The sequence below is a fragment of the Lontra canadensis genome, unplaced genomic scaffold (genome assembly GCF_010015895.1).
Source record: "Lontra canadensis isolate GAN:19392208 unplaced genomic scaffold, GSC_riverotter_1.0 scaffold25, whole genome shotgun sequence".
Taxonomy (NCBI): domain Eukaryota; kingdom Metazoa; phylum Chordata; class Mammalia; order Carnivora; family Mustelidae; genus Lontra; species Lontra canadensis.
Genome location: NW_022631019.1, coordinates 8,615,124 through 8,630,044, shown reverse-complemented (window position 1 = coordinate 8,630,044; position 14,921 = coordinate 8,615,124). Strand labels below are relative to the sequence as shown.

The window sequence follows — 14,921 nt, the reverse complement described above, 5'->3', positions numbered from 1 at the left end:
ATTGTTATAGGCAACAACGAGGAAAGGAGCACTGAGAACAAGGTAGGAAGGAGGAGGGCACCATTTTATTTTTTTTTTTTTTTTTTTTTTTGGTGGGGGGAGGGCACCATTTTAGATCGGTGGCCAGGGGAGGTGTCAATCAGAAAACCCACCCACCCCACCCCACCCCACCCTGCATTCTAATTCAGTGAGTCTGCAGCAGGACCCAGTCACCCAGGGGATGCACTTGGAGATGTGGAGCTGGTTCCAAGCCCTTACTGTACAGAACGGAAAACAAAGGGCAAGAAAGGGGAAGGGACTTACTTAAGATAGTGCAGAGAGACCGCACGGCAGTCTGGACTCTGCTGCAAGCCCGCAGCCCCCTCCGATACAACCCCCAGCCCTTCCTGCACAGCGCACTGCCCTCAGCCGTCTGTCTTCAATGGTGAGAGCACAAGTTATTCCTGTTATGGGGGACCTAGGTCAAATGTTGGCCTGGTTAAGAAAAACGGGTTATGTTGGCCACAGGGAAAGTCCTCTGTTGGTCCCCACCCATGCTGCAACGGCTGAAGCTATACTACAGACACAGCACAGGTGAGGGGCTGCACGAGATGGGGCAACGCCCCTTAAGGACCATCCATGCGATACTCTTAATGCACATTGGCCCACCAGGGGCAAGTTTTCTGGGACAGGCCAGATTTGAGGGCCCCGCTTGGCACTCCACCCAATAGACCCTTCCTCACCTGGCCTAGTGCATATCAGCCTCCAGAATCTTCTAGAACAGAGGACTGGATGCTGTAGAAATGTTTCTTTTGGCCCACGCAATGCTTTAAAAGAATTAAAACTACAACATTGAAAAACCTGGAGAGGGCGCCTGGGTGGCTCAGTTGGTTGGGAGTCCGACTCTTGATTTTGGCTCAGGTCATGATCTAGGGGTCGTGGGATCGAGCCCCACATCAGGCTCTATGTCAGCAGGGAGTCTGCTTGAGATTCTCTCTCTCCTTCTCCCTCATGCTCGTACTCTCTCCAAAATAAATAAATAAAATATTTTAAAGAGCTGGAGATTATACATGAAAATCTGTATTTGGAGCTTTTCTAGAAAAATGGGAAGATTTGGTGATAGCAGAACCCCCATACTTCCTATGCCTACATTCATACATTCATTCACCATTTATTGAGCACGTATTGTGTGCCTGGCACTATTCCATGCACTTGGGGCTCCATCACTGAGCCAAATAGCAACACTGTCCTATGGGAGCTTATGCTCTCACAAAAGGAGCCGAGAATGAGCAAGAAATAGAACAGAGACATAAATTATACAATACTGGAGCAGAAGATAGGACTCTAAAAGTCTCATAGGTAGGGAGGTAGGGATCTCACGGGTTGGAGATGGTAATTTTTTTGAGAGAGAGCACATGAAGAGGTGGGGCGAAGGACAGAGGAAGAAATAGAGAATCCTAAGCAGACTCCACGCACAGTGCAGAGCCCAACTTGGGGCTCAGTCTCACGATTCCAAGATCACGACTTGAGCCGAAATCCAGAGTCAGAAGCTCAACCCACTGAGCCATCCAGGCACCCCCAGGGTTGGGGGGTGGGTTACAATTTTAATTATAAATTGATTTCATCAAATCTTGAAGGCATTTAACTGCCTGATAGAACTACAAGGCAAATCACATCCATAGTTCCAAATGTTCTGGTATCCAGTGAGAGTGAAAAGAAATAGGTAAAATGAATGTTAATAATTTATTTAGCCAATATCTCCAAAATATTAGTCAATACACAATCAATATAAAAATTACTAATGAGGGGCACCTGGGTGGCTCAGTGGGTTAAAGCTTCTGCCTTCAGCTCAGGTCATGATCCCAGGGTCCTGGGATCAAGCCCCATATCGGGCTCTCTGTTCATTGGGGAGCCTGCTTTCCCCTCTCTCTCTCTGCCTGCTTCTCTGCCTACTTGTGATCTCTGTCTGTCAAATAAATAAATAAAATCTTTAAAAAAAATTACTAATGAGATATTCGCTCTCTCTCTCTCTCTCTCTCTCTCTCTATATATATATATATATGTTTTGTACTAAGTCTTCAAAATTCAGTATTCTGCATTGCGATGTAGTGCACACATCTCAGTTTGGACTAGTACACTCAGATGCTCAACAGCCACACATGCCTAGTGGCTACTGTATTTGACAGCGCCAGTCCAGAGTCTCTTGTGAAAATGCAGACAGCCCAGATTGCCTGGTAGCTCAGTGGGTTAGGCATTTGCCTTGGGCTCAGGTCATGATTCTGGGGTCCTGGGATCAAGCCCCACATCGGAGAGAATCTGCTTCTTCCTCTCCCCCTCATCCCACTCGTGCTCTCTCCCTTCCTCACTCTCTCAAATGAATAAAATCATGAAAGAAAGAGAGAGAGAGAGAAAAGAAAGAGGAAAAAAAGGAGGGAGGGTGGGAGAGAGGAAGGATGGAAGGAAGAAATGCAGACAAGCCCTATGGGAAGGACAAGGACAGACCACAGCTCAGGGCCAGCCCCTCATCTTACAGCTGGAAGATCTGAGCTCCAGGAGGGGACAGCAGCTGCTTTAGGTTCACACTGCAGGTGCCTGGGGACAGGATCCTAGGACTCCTCACCCTTAGCTTTGCCCCAAGCAGCCTCTCTGCTCAATCTCCTGGCTTGCTAGATCTGCCCTGCTTGTCCTCTTTTGACTACGGAGCTCCCGGCTGTCCTGGGAGAGAGAAAGTCCTTGCCCTTTAAACCCAGGCGTAGTTGATTTTCTTGGGAAATTCTAAAGGACTGGTTATCAGGAGCCTCCCACGACAGGCAGTCCTCCAGACTAGACTCTAGATAAATATCAAACCTCCGCCCTGCCCCTAGGTGTCCTCCTCTGCAGAGCGGGGATAATGGGTACTTGGCCTATCTCCTAAGGCAATAATGGAGAGCAAATAATTGAAGGCTGTCGGGGCGCTGGGGTGACGTGGTCAGTGATAGCATCTGACTCCTGGTTTCAGCCCAGGTCTTGATTTCAGGGTCCTGGGATTGCGTGCTACCTCGGCCTCTGCTCAGCACGGAATCTTCTTGTCCCTCTCTCTGTGTTCCTCCCCCTGCCAAATAAATACATTTCCCAACTCTTAGACTAGGCAACTTAAGGAACGTCTCATACTCCCTGGACCCTCCTACACACTGAAGCGTAAAACCCAACATCCTTTCCAGTGGCTTCTGAAGCCACCCTCAGGACCTCACGTCCTGCCCCACCCCCGAGGCCCAAGGCTCTACCGCCCTGTCTTCACCCAAGGCCTCTGCTCAAACAGCAGCTCCTCCAAGAAGCTTTCCTTAACCCACCCAGCAAGCTAAAAGCACCCCAGCACCCCCACCCCAGTCCCTGTTGCTTTTTCTTAGCACTGCCCGTCACCTGGCGTGGCCTACATGTGTTTCTTTACACAGTCAGTCCTAGCACGTCAGTTCTGGACAAGGACCTTGGCTGCCCTGAACTCTCACATCCCCAGCACCTACCTACACATAAAATAGCAACTACCATTTACTGAGCACGTACTACGTGCCAGGCATAGTTCTAAGTATTTTACAGACAGTAACTCAAGTAATCCCTTACTCTGAGGGAGGTACGATTTTAATCCTAATATTTTAGCAGATAAGGAGGCTGAGGCACAGAGAAGTTAATTAACAACCCCCCAACCCAGGTCACACCAGAAGTGGTCACACCTGGGCACACAGGTTTCGGGGGGGACCCCCAAGTCTTGACTTCTGTGTTAGTGCGCCAGAGCGCCCCACAGCAATGATGACGGCATGAAGATTACACGGAGAAGAATGACAGTCACCATGAGCCCCGCTCCCCACCCCCCGCACTGGCCCCGCTTCAGCCAAACCACTTGTTCCATCATGTTAACAAAGAAAAAGAGGCAGGAGGGGCTGCATGTGGCCCATTTTACCCCATCAGACAGGTGGCTGCCCTCAGTCGCTCCAAATTTACCCCCTCTGATATTGTGGTTTAATTCTTTTTTTTTTTAAGATTTTTATTTATTTATTTATTCATTTGAAAGACAGAGAGAGCACAAACAGGGGGAGAGGCAGAGGGAGAGGGAGAAGCAGACTCCCCACTGAGCTGGGAGCCTAACACAGGGCTCGATCCCAGGACCCCTGGGCTCACGACGTGAGCGGAAGGCAGACACCTAACCATCTGAGCCACCCAGGCGCCCTGATCTTGTGATTTACAATAAGAACTACCTATTTGGTCTCCATCCTCTGTTTCTGGCCCTTAAAACGCTTCAAATTTCCTAACTGATCAAAGCAATGGGAGCATCTTTTGTTCTAATGTTGGGCCCTGTGTACTCAGTTCGGGAAAGAGCTTAAGTCACAAAGATGAAAGGAGTGTCTTGTTATTCCCGACAAGCCCATTCCAACCACAGCTGACTGGATGTTACTGGGGTAACTGGAGGAAAGCTGCTGAGCATGGGGGCTGGTTGCCAAGGAAACCAACCATGGGATCAGAAGGAGGGAACCCCTCACCTGCACCTCTGGGCTTGGGAGAGGGGCTGGAGGTTGACTCCATCACCAATGGCCAATGAGTTCATGGGCCACGCCCATCTAATGAAGCCTCCATAAAGACCCAAGAGGACAGGCTTCGGCCAGCTTCTGCATTGGTGGCCACGTGAAGAAGCTGGGAGGGCGGCCGATGTAGGGGACCGTGGAAGCTCCAGCCCATTCCCACGGAAACCTTGCCTTATGCATCTCTTCCTGCAGGTCGTTCCTGAGTTTGAGTTACAGGCTTTGTAAGAAACCGGTAATCTAGTGAGTAAACAGGTGTCCGGAGTTCCATAGGCCGCTCTACAGATTAATGGAACCGAAGGCGAGGGCTCGTGGGAACCTCTGGTTTATAGCTGGGGAGCCTGAAGCACAGGTGAGACCACTTGCCCAGGTGACTGGTGTCTGAAGTGGGGGGCGGGCTAGTGGGGCTGAGCCCCTCACCTGCCAGGTCCCGTGCTCCCGCCAGGTAGAGCATCAGAATGGAGTTCGTTTTGGAGGGCGCCTCGCCGGTGTCTGTGGAGAACTGGGGAATTGCCGGGTGGTGTGGAAAACACTCCAGACCCTCTCTGGTTGATGTCCTGTCTGTGTCTGTCTCCTGCCTCAGCCGCTGAGCTGAGTAGTCACAGAACCGTTATGAGTCCCCAAGCCTGAAATACGTACTATGCAGCTCTGTACGGGAGGTCTGCCAGCCCTGCTCTAGGGTACTGGTAGGGGAGAGGGCAGGGCTGTGGGAGGAGAGGTCCAGGAAATCACCGAGAACGAGGAGCGTCGTGCTGAGGGAGTGACCCAGGAAAAAGGGTGAGTGACCCAGGGGTTGGCTTAGTGAATTCAAGGGCCAGCGTCTCTTCTCTCCCTCCTGGCCTTTACATGAACCCCCTTTGCCTGCAACCTCTCCCCATCCTTCGTTCTGGAAAACTGCTCCTGCCTCAGAAACAGGTCAAAGGTCACATCCAGAACTATCCCCTGGCTGGGGGGCAGAGGCTCACCCCCTAAGTGAGAAGGGGTGCTGCATGTGAACAAGGAGATCTGTAGAGACCCCGGCTCACCCCAAGAGCAGTGCCTCACCCCAAGAGCCGATGACACTGAGGGACAGGGCTGATGAGGGCATAGTCAGAGGCCGGCGGGGGGATTCCGGTCCCGAGGGAGTGGCCAAGCTCTCGGCAAAGCTCAGCTGTGCTTTGGGGGAGCTTGCGGGGTCCGGGCAAAGCACGGGCCAGTCAGCCCCGTGGCCAGGACTCAATCTCTCCCTACACATGGGCGGCAGGCAAGTAGGACCACTGGGGAACCCCAGCTCAGACCCGAAGCCAGAGCCAGGAGCCCATGTGTAAAACAAACAGGAGGTTTATTTAGAAGCGGGAGTGCTGTCCAGTATATACAGTACAAACTCTGTCTTGGGATCCACACCAGCCTGGGAACTGAGGCCACATCCAGAACGGGCCTCCTTGCAATTCAGAGCTGCCCTGGAACAGAGCAGGGAGGCTGAGGTCATCCCAGGGTGGTCCACCAGGGGGCAGACACGCTCCATCGCTGCCCGGCGTCCAGCACCGGCGGGGAGCCTGGCCAGTCCGGGCTCCCAGGGAATCCTGATTTCAAGGAAGCTTTTACTTTCTCTTCATGGTAAAGGCTGGACTCTCCCAACCCCCAAAAGTTCAGCTGCCAAGTCCAAGTCCAGTGGTCTTCTTTGGCAAGAGATCCAAGTACCTGGGACCCAACTGGCTTCTCCAGGAGTCCCCTGCTCCTTCCAGAATCCGGTGAGGGCCGTACGCCATGCTCTGCGGGACTCTGGGCACGGCCTGGGGGGAGCGGACGGACTCTTCAATGGAGAAGAATCCTTTGACAAAATTACTGATTTCAGGTGCCTCGGGCAGGCCGTTCAACCCAACAACATGGCTACACAGACCAGCCACGCACGACAGACACACGGACGCAAGGCTGGCTCTCAGCACCCCATGTCCACCTGAGATCACAGCAGGCACAATACCCAAGTGGTCCCGTGCTTTCCCTGGGGCCTGGGACTCCAGGAACAGCGAGGGGGGCCGAGGCGAAGAGGAGCCCCTCCTCGGGAGGCAGAGCAAGGCCCATGAGGTAGGAGGAGAGACGGCTGTGGGCCTCAGGCATCTCCGGGCCCTGAAATTCCCTGACCGGGGTGGCCTCGCACAAACTCAAAGTCTGGCTTTGTCCCTTCCTTGGCTTGTTGGCCTGCGTGGCGCTTTTTTTTTTTTTTTAACCGCCCCATGCTGAAGTTGGCAGATTTTCCGCTAGAGGTTTGCCATCTTGCCCGAACTACAGGACTCACATAGGTTGCTTAGCTGGGCTCTCTGGGGGTCTGATTCTCCCACCATTGTGCAAGAGGTGAAGCTGGCAGGAATGGATCTGGAGGTGGTACCAGCGAACGTAGGGAGGCGGGGGGACCCCGGTCCCCTGCAGGCATTGCCACCCCCTCCCTGCACAGGACCATCCGATCGATGACACCCACCCCCGCACCGTCCGGCCCCCGCTGGGACCATCCTGCCGTCTCAGCACTCAAGGCCCAAGCACTGCTCCTTTTCCACGGCCCCTTCTCCAGGGATGACTCACGCAGCGTCCCTCCTCCCCAGAAGCCCCCCTGGAAGGCAGGATGCTGGGGCCTCCCAGGGAGCCAGAGCTGGGCAGAGCCCAGGGATCAGAAACAAAATAAGGGCTCCAGAAGCCCAACTCGCAGGACCAGCTGGGGGGCAGCTCTCAGAGCGGCGGGGGCTGGCCCCAGGCTGGCCGGCGCGTCCGTGTCCAGCGAGCCTTCTGAGAAGGACACACACCGTGACAGGAGCGATTTTCCACAATTCTCCTTCTGCCAGTCGACGAGAGGAATTCTGAGGCTGTGGTGGCTACTAAAGGAATTTGGCCCAGAGAGAGCCAGAGTCCTGCGGGGTGGGAGGCCCAGGAGGACCAGGGAAGAGCCCACCGTGGCTGAGACGTGACTCCCACCAGTCTGGCTAACTGGGCTTCATCCCAGCGTCAGGCACACCAAGGGGCAGTGGCTTGTCCTCTGGGCTCGCCAGCAGAGTCTCTGGGGCCCCCGGCTGGGACTGAAAAGGGCATTCTTCCTTGGAGAAAGGGACCTGCTCGTCATCTGGGGAAACGGAGGGGCTGGCGCCCACGTTCCCCTTCGTGTAACTGGCCTGTGAGGCGCACTGAGAGGCGTGGTCGGAGCCGCTGCACACATTCACGATGCAGGTGACATTGACCTGGGTCCCGTGGCCACCGGAGGAAGTCTCTGCTGAACAGAAGACGGGAGAGGGGCAGTCAGTAGGGATTCCTGGAGTGAAGGAGGTCGGCCCGGCCCGTCTGCTGCCCAAGAGACACATTAAGACAAAAGGGTCAAGAAGAGCGCGGAGCCGGGAGCCTGGAGGCCACGGTTCTAGCCCAGCTCTGCTGTGTAACCTTGGGCAAGTTGCTTAACCTTCACGTGTTCGTTTCCTCGTCTGTCAAATAATATCCAGCTCAAGTCAACCCCATAAATAGGAGGAGCCAGTTACATAAAGCAGGTGAAGGTTCTCGGAGCACAAAACACACACCCCGCAAAGAATGGAGAAGCGAGCAGGGACCGGAAGCCAGGCGGAGTTCTCTTCCTGGACCAGCAGGAAGCCTCGGCAGTCCTGGCCGGACCAACCAGGGAAAGGCCAGACTCCTCTGTCAGTGGCCCCTTATCTGCTGGCTGCCAAGTCCACATCAAAGGATTTAGAAATTGCTCCCTTATGGGGATGCAACTTTGACCGTGACATTGTCTTTATTCCTAGCAGCTCCTGTTTCCTCCACATAGGGCTGCCTCTGTGATTTCATAGATCTGGGATTCCAGAATGGGGTGGGTGGTGGACTGTCCCCATCACCGAGGCCAGGAGGCCTGGGGCAGGTTCATGCTCACCTTCCTGCCCGGCCCTGTGGGCACCTGTGTTTCGTAACTCGGTGAGGGACGGAATGTTGGATGAGCTGAGGGGCTAAGTAGAAGGGGCTGGATGCACGCTAGCCTCTCTAAGAGGGGGATCTGCCCCTGCTGTCCTTGCAGGGACGTGCCAAGTACCCAAACACGCAGGGGAGGGCTGTAACTCCGGGGAAGCCTGAAAGCAGGATGGAGCCAGCCAGCTGCTCTGCTCAGAACAGCCGCAAAGAGGCCAAGGGAGGGAGGGCTGAACTCATTGGACCGGAAGGAAATTTCCACCCTGAGCCCCCACGGCACCCAAATGTCACTCAGTCACTGTGGCCTTTGCACGTGGTGAATGAGACACTGCAGGGGCGGATGGGCGACCACGAAGGGGGCACAGCCACATGTTCCCACAGGAGAGGGAGGTGCTGGGGTGGGAGGAGAGAGGGGGAGAGCAGAGGTGACACCAGAGAGCAGGGGTGGAGGGTAGAAGAGGTGGACAGCCATGGTCAAGGGTCCATGTGTAAGCCAAGGAGGAAGCCGCAGCAGGATGACCGTGGAGATGCGGCTAGGAAATCAGAGAGATGAATCCCAGAGATGGACAAAAACCAAGAGTTGATATCTGGAGCTCCATTTGCTCATTCAACGAAGGTTTAAGACCACAGGCTACGTCCCTTCCTGGGGGGCTCTCAGGCGGGGGTGGGGCACCAGCAAGACATCAGAATGACTAGGGCAGGCTACGGCAGGGGACATGGGTGGTGCCCCTCGGTACGGGCGGCAGTGGGTGGGGGCAGTCCTAGAACAGGTGACAGGGAGGGAAGATGGTGCAGCCCTGCCAAGGCGAGGCCATGCTCCTCTCCAGATGAGGAAACTGAGGCTCAGAGGGTTAAGGAGTCTGTCACTACAAAATATACCCAAAGGAGGCCCAGGCTTTCTTAGGGGGGACCCCGGCAGGGCCTCCCTCCACTGTGGGCACTGAAGTTTCTTGCCCTGGGTGACCCCTGCCACGGACCAGGCCCAGGGCAAAATGCATTCTTTGTGGCTTCTCCAGAACCCACAAGGGCCCTGCAATCCTGAAGCCCCAGGCCCAAAGGGACTGGACAATGGGCCACAGTGAGTGGAGCCCTGAAGACACCCATTTTTTCATCTAGCTTTGCACTCCAGGGCTCTGGAGCCTGAGCGCCCAGGGGGTCTTCCTGGCTAGCTGTGTGCCCCTGAACAAATGCTTCAACCTCTCTGGGCCTCAATGTCCTCATCTGTAAAACATAATAGTTCTTAATATCATATTTAATATTATATAGTAACTTATATAATATACAAGAAACTAATATGTAACTATGTGATAATACATGTATAAATATATTTAATTATATATAAATAAATATAAACGTATACATGAATATATAAATATTTAATTATTTATATTTAATTATAAATATTTAAATATATGTTTATTTATATATTATAACATATAGGAAAACTCCCTTCCTAGATATCAGGGACTCGAAGGACAAGCTGGGATTGTATAGAAGGAAGGGTATTCCCGGGGAAAGAACCCACATGGGCAAAGGTAGGCAAGATTCTCTGGGGTCAGAGAAATGAAAGAGGTCTGTGGCTCCGTGTTGCACCCGAGGTGGGGTAGGGAGACATGGCTGGCAGGTGACAGAGAGCTGGAGGTGGGGGGCGGCAGGGAAGGAAGCCAGGTGGGTTCCCGCCTCTCACCTGAGCTGCCGGAGCTGGCCCGGGCCTCCCCAGACCCATTGGCCTTCTCGGCGCCTGGTGCCGGCGGCGGGGTCCTGGCGGGCGTCCCCCTGTCTGCGGTGCTGGCTGAGCTCTCCAGGGAGCTGCTGCTGGAGCTGGGGGCGGTGGTCAGTAGGTGCTGCTGCTCTGCCCCCTGGGCACCTCGGGCGTTATCAGCGGGCAGGTGAGGCTGGACGGGCGGGAGCAAGGGAGCGCGGTCAGCCGGCTCCTCTTGCCGTGTCCCTCCCTCTCAGCCACCTGCCCCTGTGATGTCAGCGTTGCGGTTGATGCCGCGCCCCTGCCCACGCGGGCACGGTGCCCCCACACACGGTGCTTTGAGGACGGTGGGATTCTGCACGGTTTCTGCGATCAGCACCTGGCTGGCCTACGGGAGCATGAGCCAAGGAGGGTGGGCCCGTGCGGCCCTGTCCACCGAACCATCCTGGAAGTGGGGCCAGGCCTTTCACTCTCATTTTGCATCAGGGAAACAGAGGCCCGGAGAAGGAGAGTGACTCTCCTAAGGTCGCTCCAGCGACACAGGGTGACGTGGCCCAGCCTAGCAGCCGAGAGCGCAGACTCCGGACAGACAAGCACACGTGGGTACAAATCATGGCTCCTTCACTTACTTTGCTGTGTGACCGGGACAAGTGCCCTAGCCCTTCTGTGCCTCCTTTCTTTCATATTATCGGGGGAGCATTAAAAACCTACCTCCTAGGGTTGTTGCAAAGAGTAAATGGCTGACTACTTGCCACGTGCTCAGAACCAGGCCTGGTCCACAGTGAAGGCCTGGGCACGGGTTCCCTACATGAGGGCTCGGCACACGTACCACCACGGGCCTGCTGCTGTTTTTTGCACGTACAGGACACAAGCCAAGAAGGCGTCTTATATTTTTTAAACGGTTGGGAAAATGTTTAAATAATATTTTGTGACTTGCAAAATGTTATGACGCGCAAGTGTTAGTGTCCGTACACGGCCCCTTGCACTGGCTGACGTGTGTGGCTTTCCTCCTCCGGCGCCAGGCTTGAGTAGCTACGACAGAGACCGTACGATCCAGAAAGCCTGAAATATTTGCCATCTGGCCCTTCGTGGACAATGTCTGCTGGCCCTTGCGTTCGATCGATCAATGCGGTGTAGACAGCCCTTGCTTAAGACCCTCAGCCGTGGGGTGCCGGCCAGCCTTTCCAGATTCCACTCCCCAAGCCTGCCCTGTGACTGCGCCTCCTACCTCTTCCCACAGAAGAACACGAATAACAGCAACCATAATAATAAAGTGCTAGCCAGTATCTGAGGGCCATCCAGTGCCAAGGGGCTGAAGTCCTTCGAAGACTCTATCTTGAAACTTCCAACTCTGCCAGTGTTGGCAGAGGAAGGACCCGAGGTCCAGACAGGTTGAGTTCTTTGTCCAATGTCACACAGTCAAGGCATGGTATAGGTGGGCTAAAATCGTGACCCCCTTCCTGAATGTCTGGGTTTTCGGCTCTGGAGGCTCAAGACAATGAGGTGCTAGGTTCCAGGCACCCCCGCTGGGAAGCACATCAGAGCCTGTGGCCGGTCCACACCACCTGAACCGGCACACAAGCACTCCTTGCCTTGGGGTTCTTGCTGATTGCTGGATCCCAGAAAAAAGGGAGACAGAAGGGCCCACGTTCTCATTTGCTGCCCTTGGCCCCCGGCCTGTGCAGGATGCAAGGGTCCAGTTGGGATGGCAACAAGACAAATGAAGGGCTGGGGGGGGATGCGGCCAGGAGGACAGAAGAGGAAGGAGGAGGTGAGGGTCAAGACGGCAAGCCTCTGCCATAGGGATGGGGGCATGTCAGCCCCTACTCCCCAGGAAAGGCTGTGACCCCTTGGCCTTGCTCCTGCTCCCCGGGCTCCCCAGGGAGCAACAATTTTAAGTGTGCTCTGGGCAGCCAACTCACTCTGGCCAACCCTCAGCCCCCAGCCCAGCCTACCAGGGCTACAGCCTCTCCCACAAATGAGCCTGCCCCAGCCCTCAATTCCCTGAGGATGGCCCACTGTCATCAGACTGAAGGATCTTTTTTATAGGCTGTCCCTGGAGGACACTGAGTCCCAGAGAGGGTGAGTCCCCGGCTCCGTATCACAGGGCTCGTCTGGTCCGTGGCAGAGGCACAATGAATCAGTGTAACAGAGATGCTGCCTTCCTGGTTTACAGCCCCTGGCTTTGGAGGGATGGAGGGCATTTCAAGTGCAGACCGAACCTTTGCCCAGGTGGTCTGACTTAGGCCACTGGACAGCACTCTAACCTTGCTCCGACTTGGACGGGGAGGAGAAGGAGGGACAGGAGGGGCATTCAAATGTCACTTCTCACTACCTCACTACCTCCAAAGAAGGGACTTTTGGGGCCAGTACCCTGCTCCTCTGCTCGTGGCTAGGGCTGGAAAGAACAGGAACCCCCAAAGGTCACAGTCCGCCTCCTTCCCCCAAAGCCACAAGTAGCAAAGTTCAAGTAGGCTCTGAGCGGGGAAGATGGATCCTGAGTTCGCCGCTTGGGCCGGGCGGGGAGTACTGAAGAGGCTCGATCAAAAACACAGGACTGCAGACAGCCAGCCCCGATCATGGCCCAGCCCCACCATGGGCAGGACAGAGCCACCAGCCAGGCCCTCCAGAGTCCCACGGCTTCCATGTTTGTCTGTGCGAGCATGTGCTCATGAGGCTCACATCTGTATGTACAGGTGTAGGGTTGGGGGGTGTGAAGGGTGCATATGCACCTGTCTATGGCGGGGAGGGGTACATATCTGTGAGTGGTAAGTTCATGTGTGTGCTGGGGCTGGTGAGGAGAGGCCCTCCTAGGCTGGTGTGTCAGGCCACTCTCATCAGCTGTGTGACCTTGGGAAAGTTCCTGAACTTCTCTGAGCCCAAATTTCCTAGGCAAGACACCTGGGGCAATAATCATTCCGCCTGGGTCGTAGCCTGGGCTGTGAGACTCAACAGTGCTCCACGCGGTGCCTGGCCCACGCTCGGCGCCTCACAAACATTCACTCTCCTGTGAAACGTGAGCCCTGCAGGGGCGCGTCTATGAGAGTGATTGTGAGCAAGCTCACACGCGTGGATCTGCCTGCCTCTTCCAAACGGAGGGAAGCCTCTGTCCCTCGCGGAGCCTTGGTGTTACCCCTGCGGCAGGAGGGACAGGAGGCACAGGGTCTCTGCACTCCCCACCCAGCCCCCAAGCAGGGACAGTGGCCCACCGCCGAGGAAGAGCTGGGCACCAGCTAAGCGTGAGGGCACAGATGGGAGCGGGGGCAGCAGAGCGCCCCAGCGGGGGTGGGGCAGGCCCACCCTAGGGGCAGGCAGCCGCCTGCAGATTCCCATGGAGCTTGCAAAACCCGGGCTCAGCCACTCACCCAGGCGTCTAACCTTACATGGGTCCCGGACCCTCCCTGGGTTCATCTCCTGGGCTGCAACATGCAATCGTGGTGGGGCTTCCCTCCCGGGGGTGCATGGGGGTGCAGGCGAAGGGCCTGGCGGGGCTCCCGGGCTGCTTCCCCGCTGAGTAGTGAGGAAGCTCTCGGGAGCCTGAGCCCGGTCACGGTGGGAACCGCGGCAGTGGTGCGAGCAAACACCACCCATCAGGGTCTGGGTTTGTTGGGTTTTTTTTAGCAGCCCAGAGAGCCGGTTACCAGCACACCGCTGGGCTCTTCACTCAACCACACTCAGCAAATAATGGAGTTATTCTCAGTGAACATGAAACTCAGGGAACGGAAAGGGGAAGTGGAGGCCACAGGGCCACGCCCGAGACACGTTTGCTGCCTCGATTGCTGGGAAACGCTTGGTGGGGACATAGGCTGCAGAAGCTGGGTGGCTGTCAGGAGCCCGGGGGGAGCCCTTGCTCTGCACCCCGCCAGGCAGCAGCTGTCAGTGCCCCTGAACCAAAACCAGAGGAGAGGAAGGTGTGGCCTTTGAAGGGGGGGGGTTGGTCTGAGAAACCGTGTGCACTTCCAAGCCCCTATGTTTGTCTGCAGCAACACCGCAGGGATACACACTGCTGTGTGACCTTGGGCAGGTCACGTTCCCCCTCTGCACTTCTTTTCCTGCCGGCAACTTCGGGAGCTGAGATCAGTCTCTGCTCCCTCCCAAGGCCAATTCCCTGCGTAAACCTTGTGCTCTGGGCCACCAAGGGCGGAGCATTTCCCTAGCACTGGTGGTTCTCCATCAGGGGCGATTCTGGCCTCCAGGCGACACTTAAGCAATATCTGGAGACAATTTCAGCTGTCACTCCTGAGAAACGACCAGTGATATTGGCGAACAGCCCCCAGGGCACAGGACAGCTCCCCCCAACCCCCCAAACCCCCATGACAAAGAATTATCTGGCCCCAGATATTAAAATGGCTGAAGTTGAGAGACCTTGCCCAAGCAGGACTGGGGACTTGGAGGGAGCTCCTCAGACTCTATTTCCTCACCTGTAAAGTGGGTAAAAAAAAAACCTCCCCTGACTACCAGGTGGAGGTCACAGCAGACACTGCCCTGACTCATCCGGCACCCATTCCCGAGCCCTGTCCCTCCCCTCCTCCCCCACAGAGGCTGGGAACCTCCAGGGGTGATCCCATGGCAGGGCTCTGGCCAATAAGAAAAGAGAAGCCCACCCAGGGCTCCGGGGACAGTTCCTGACCTCCTGACCACTGCTGGCCTGGCCACGTTCCCCTCTTCTTTCTGCCTCAGACCCGAAGGTCACATCCAGAGTGGGGCCCGCGATCTCTCAAGGTAAGGCCACAAGCAAGAGAACAGAAGCCAACACGTGGAAGGGGGCAGAGCCTGGG

The 14,921-nt window shown here is 55.5% G+C and overlaps 1 protein-coding gene across 2 annotated transcripts in view; it reads right to left on the bottom strand.

The window, feature by feature from the left end:
- Positions 1 to 5,831: 5,831 nt before the first annotated feature.
- TNFRSF1B (TNF receptor superfamily member 1B) overlaps positions 5,832 to 14,921 on the bottom strand; it is a 33,651-nt gene continuing 24,561 nt past the window's right edge. Inside the window, exons 9-10 of one of the 2 annotated variants that reach the window (XM_032863442.1) lie at positions 10,129 to 10,336; positions 5,832 to 7,764 (exon numbers count right to left, since the gene is read on the bottom strand). In XM_032863442.1, coding sequence (XP_032719333.1) covers positions 7,481 to 7,764; positions 10,129 to 10,336 — 492 coding nt within the window. In that variant the 3' untranslated portion in view covers positions 5,832 to 7,480. The remainder of the gene's footprint in view (positions 7,765 to 10,128; positions 10,337 to 14,921) is intronic. The other variant, XM_032863443.1, reaches the window with a different exon arrangement.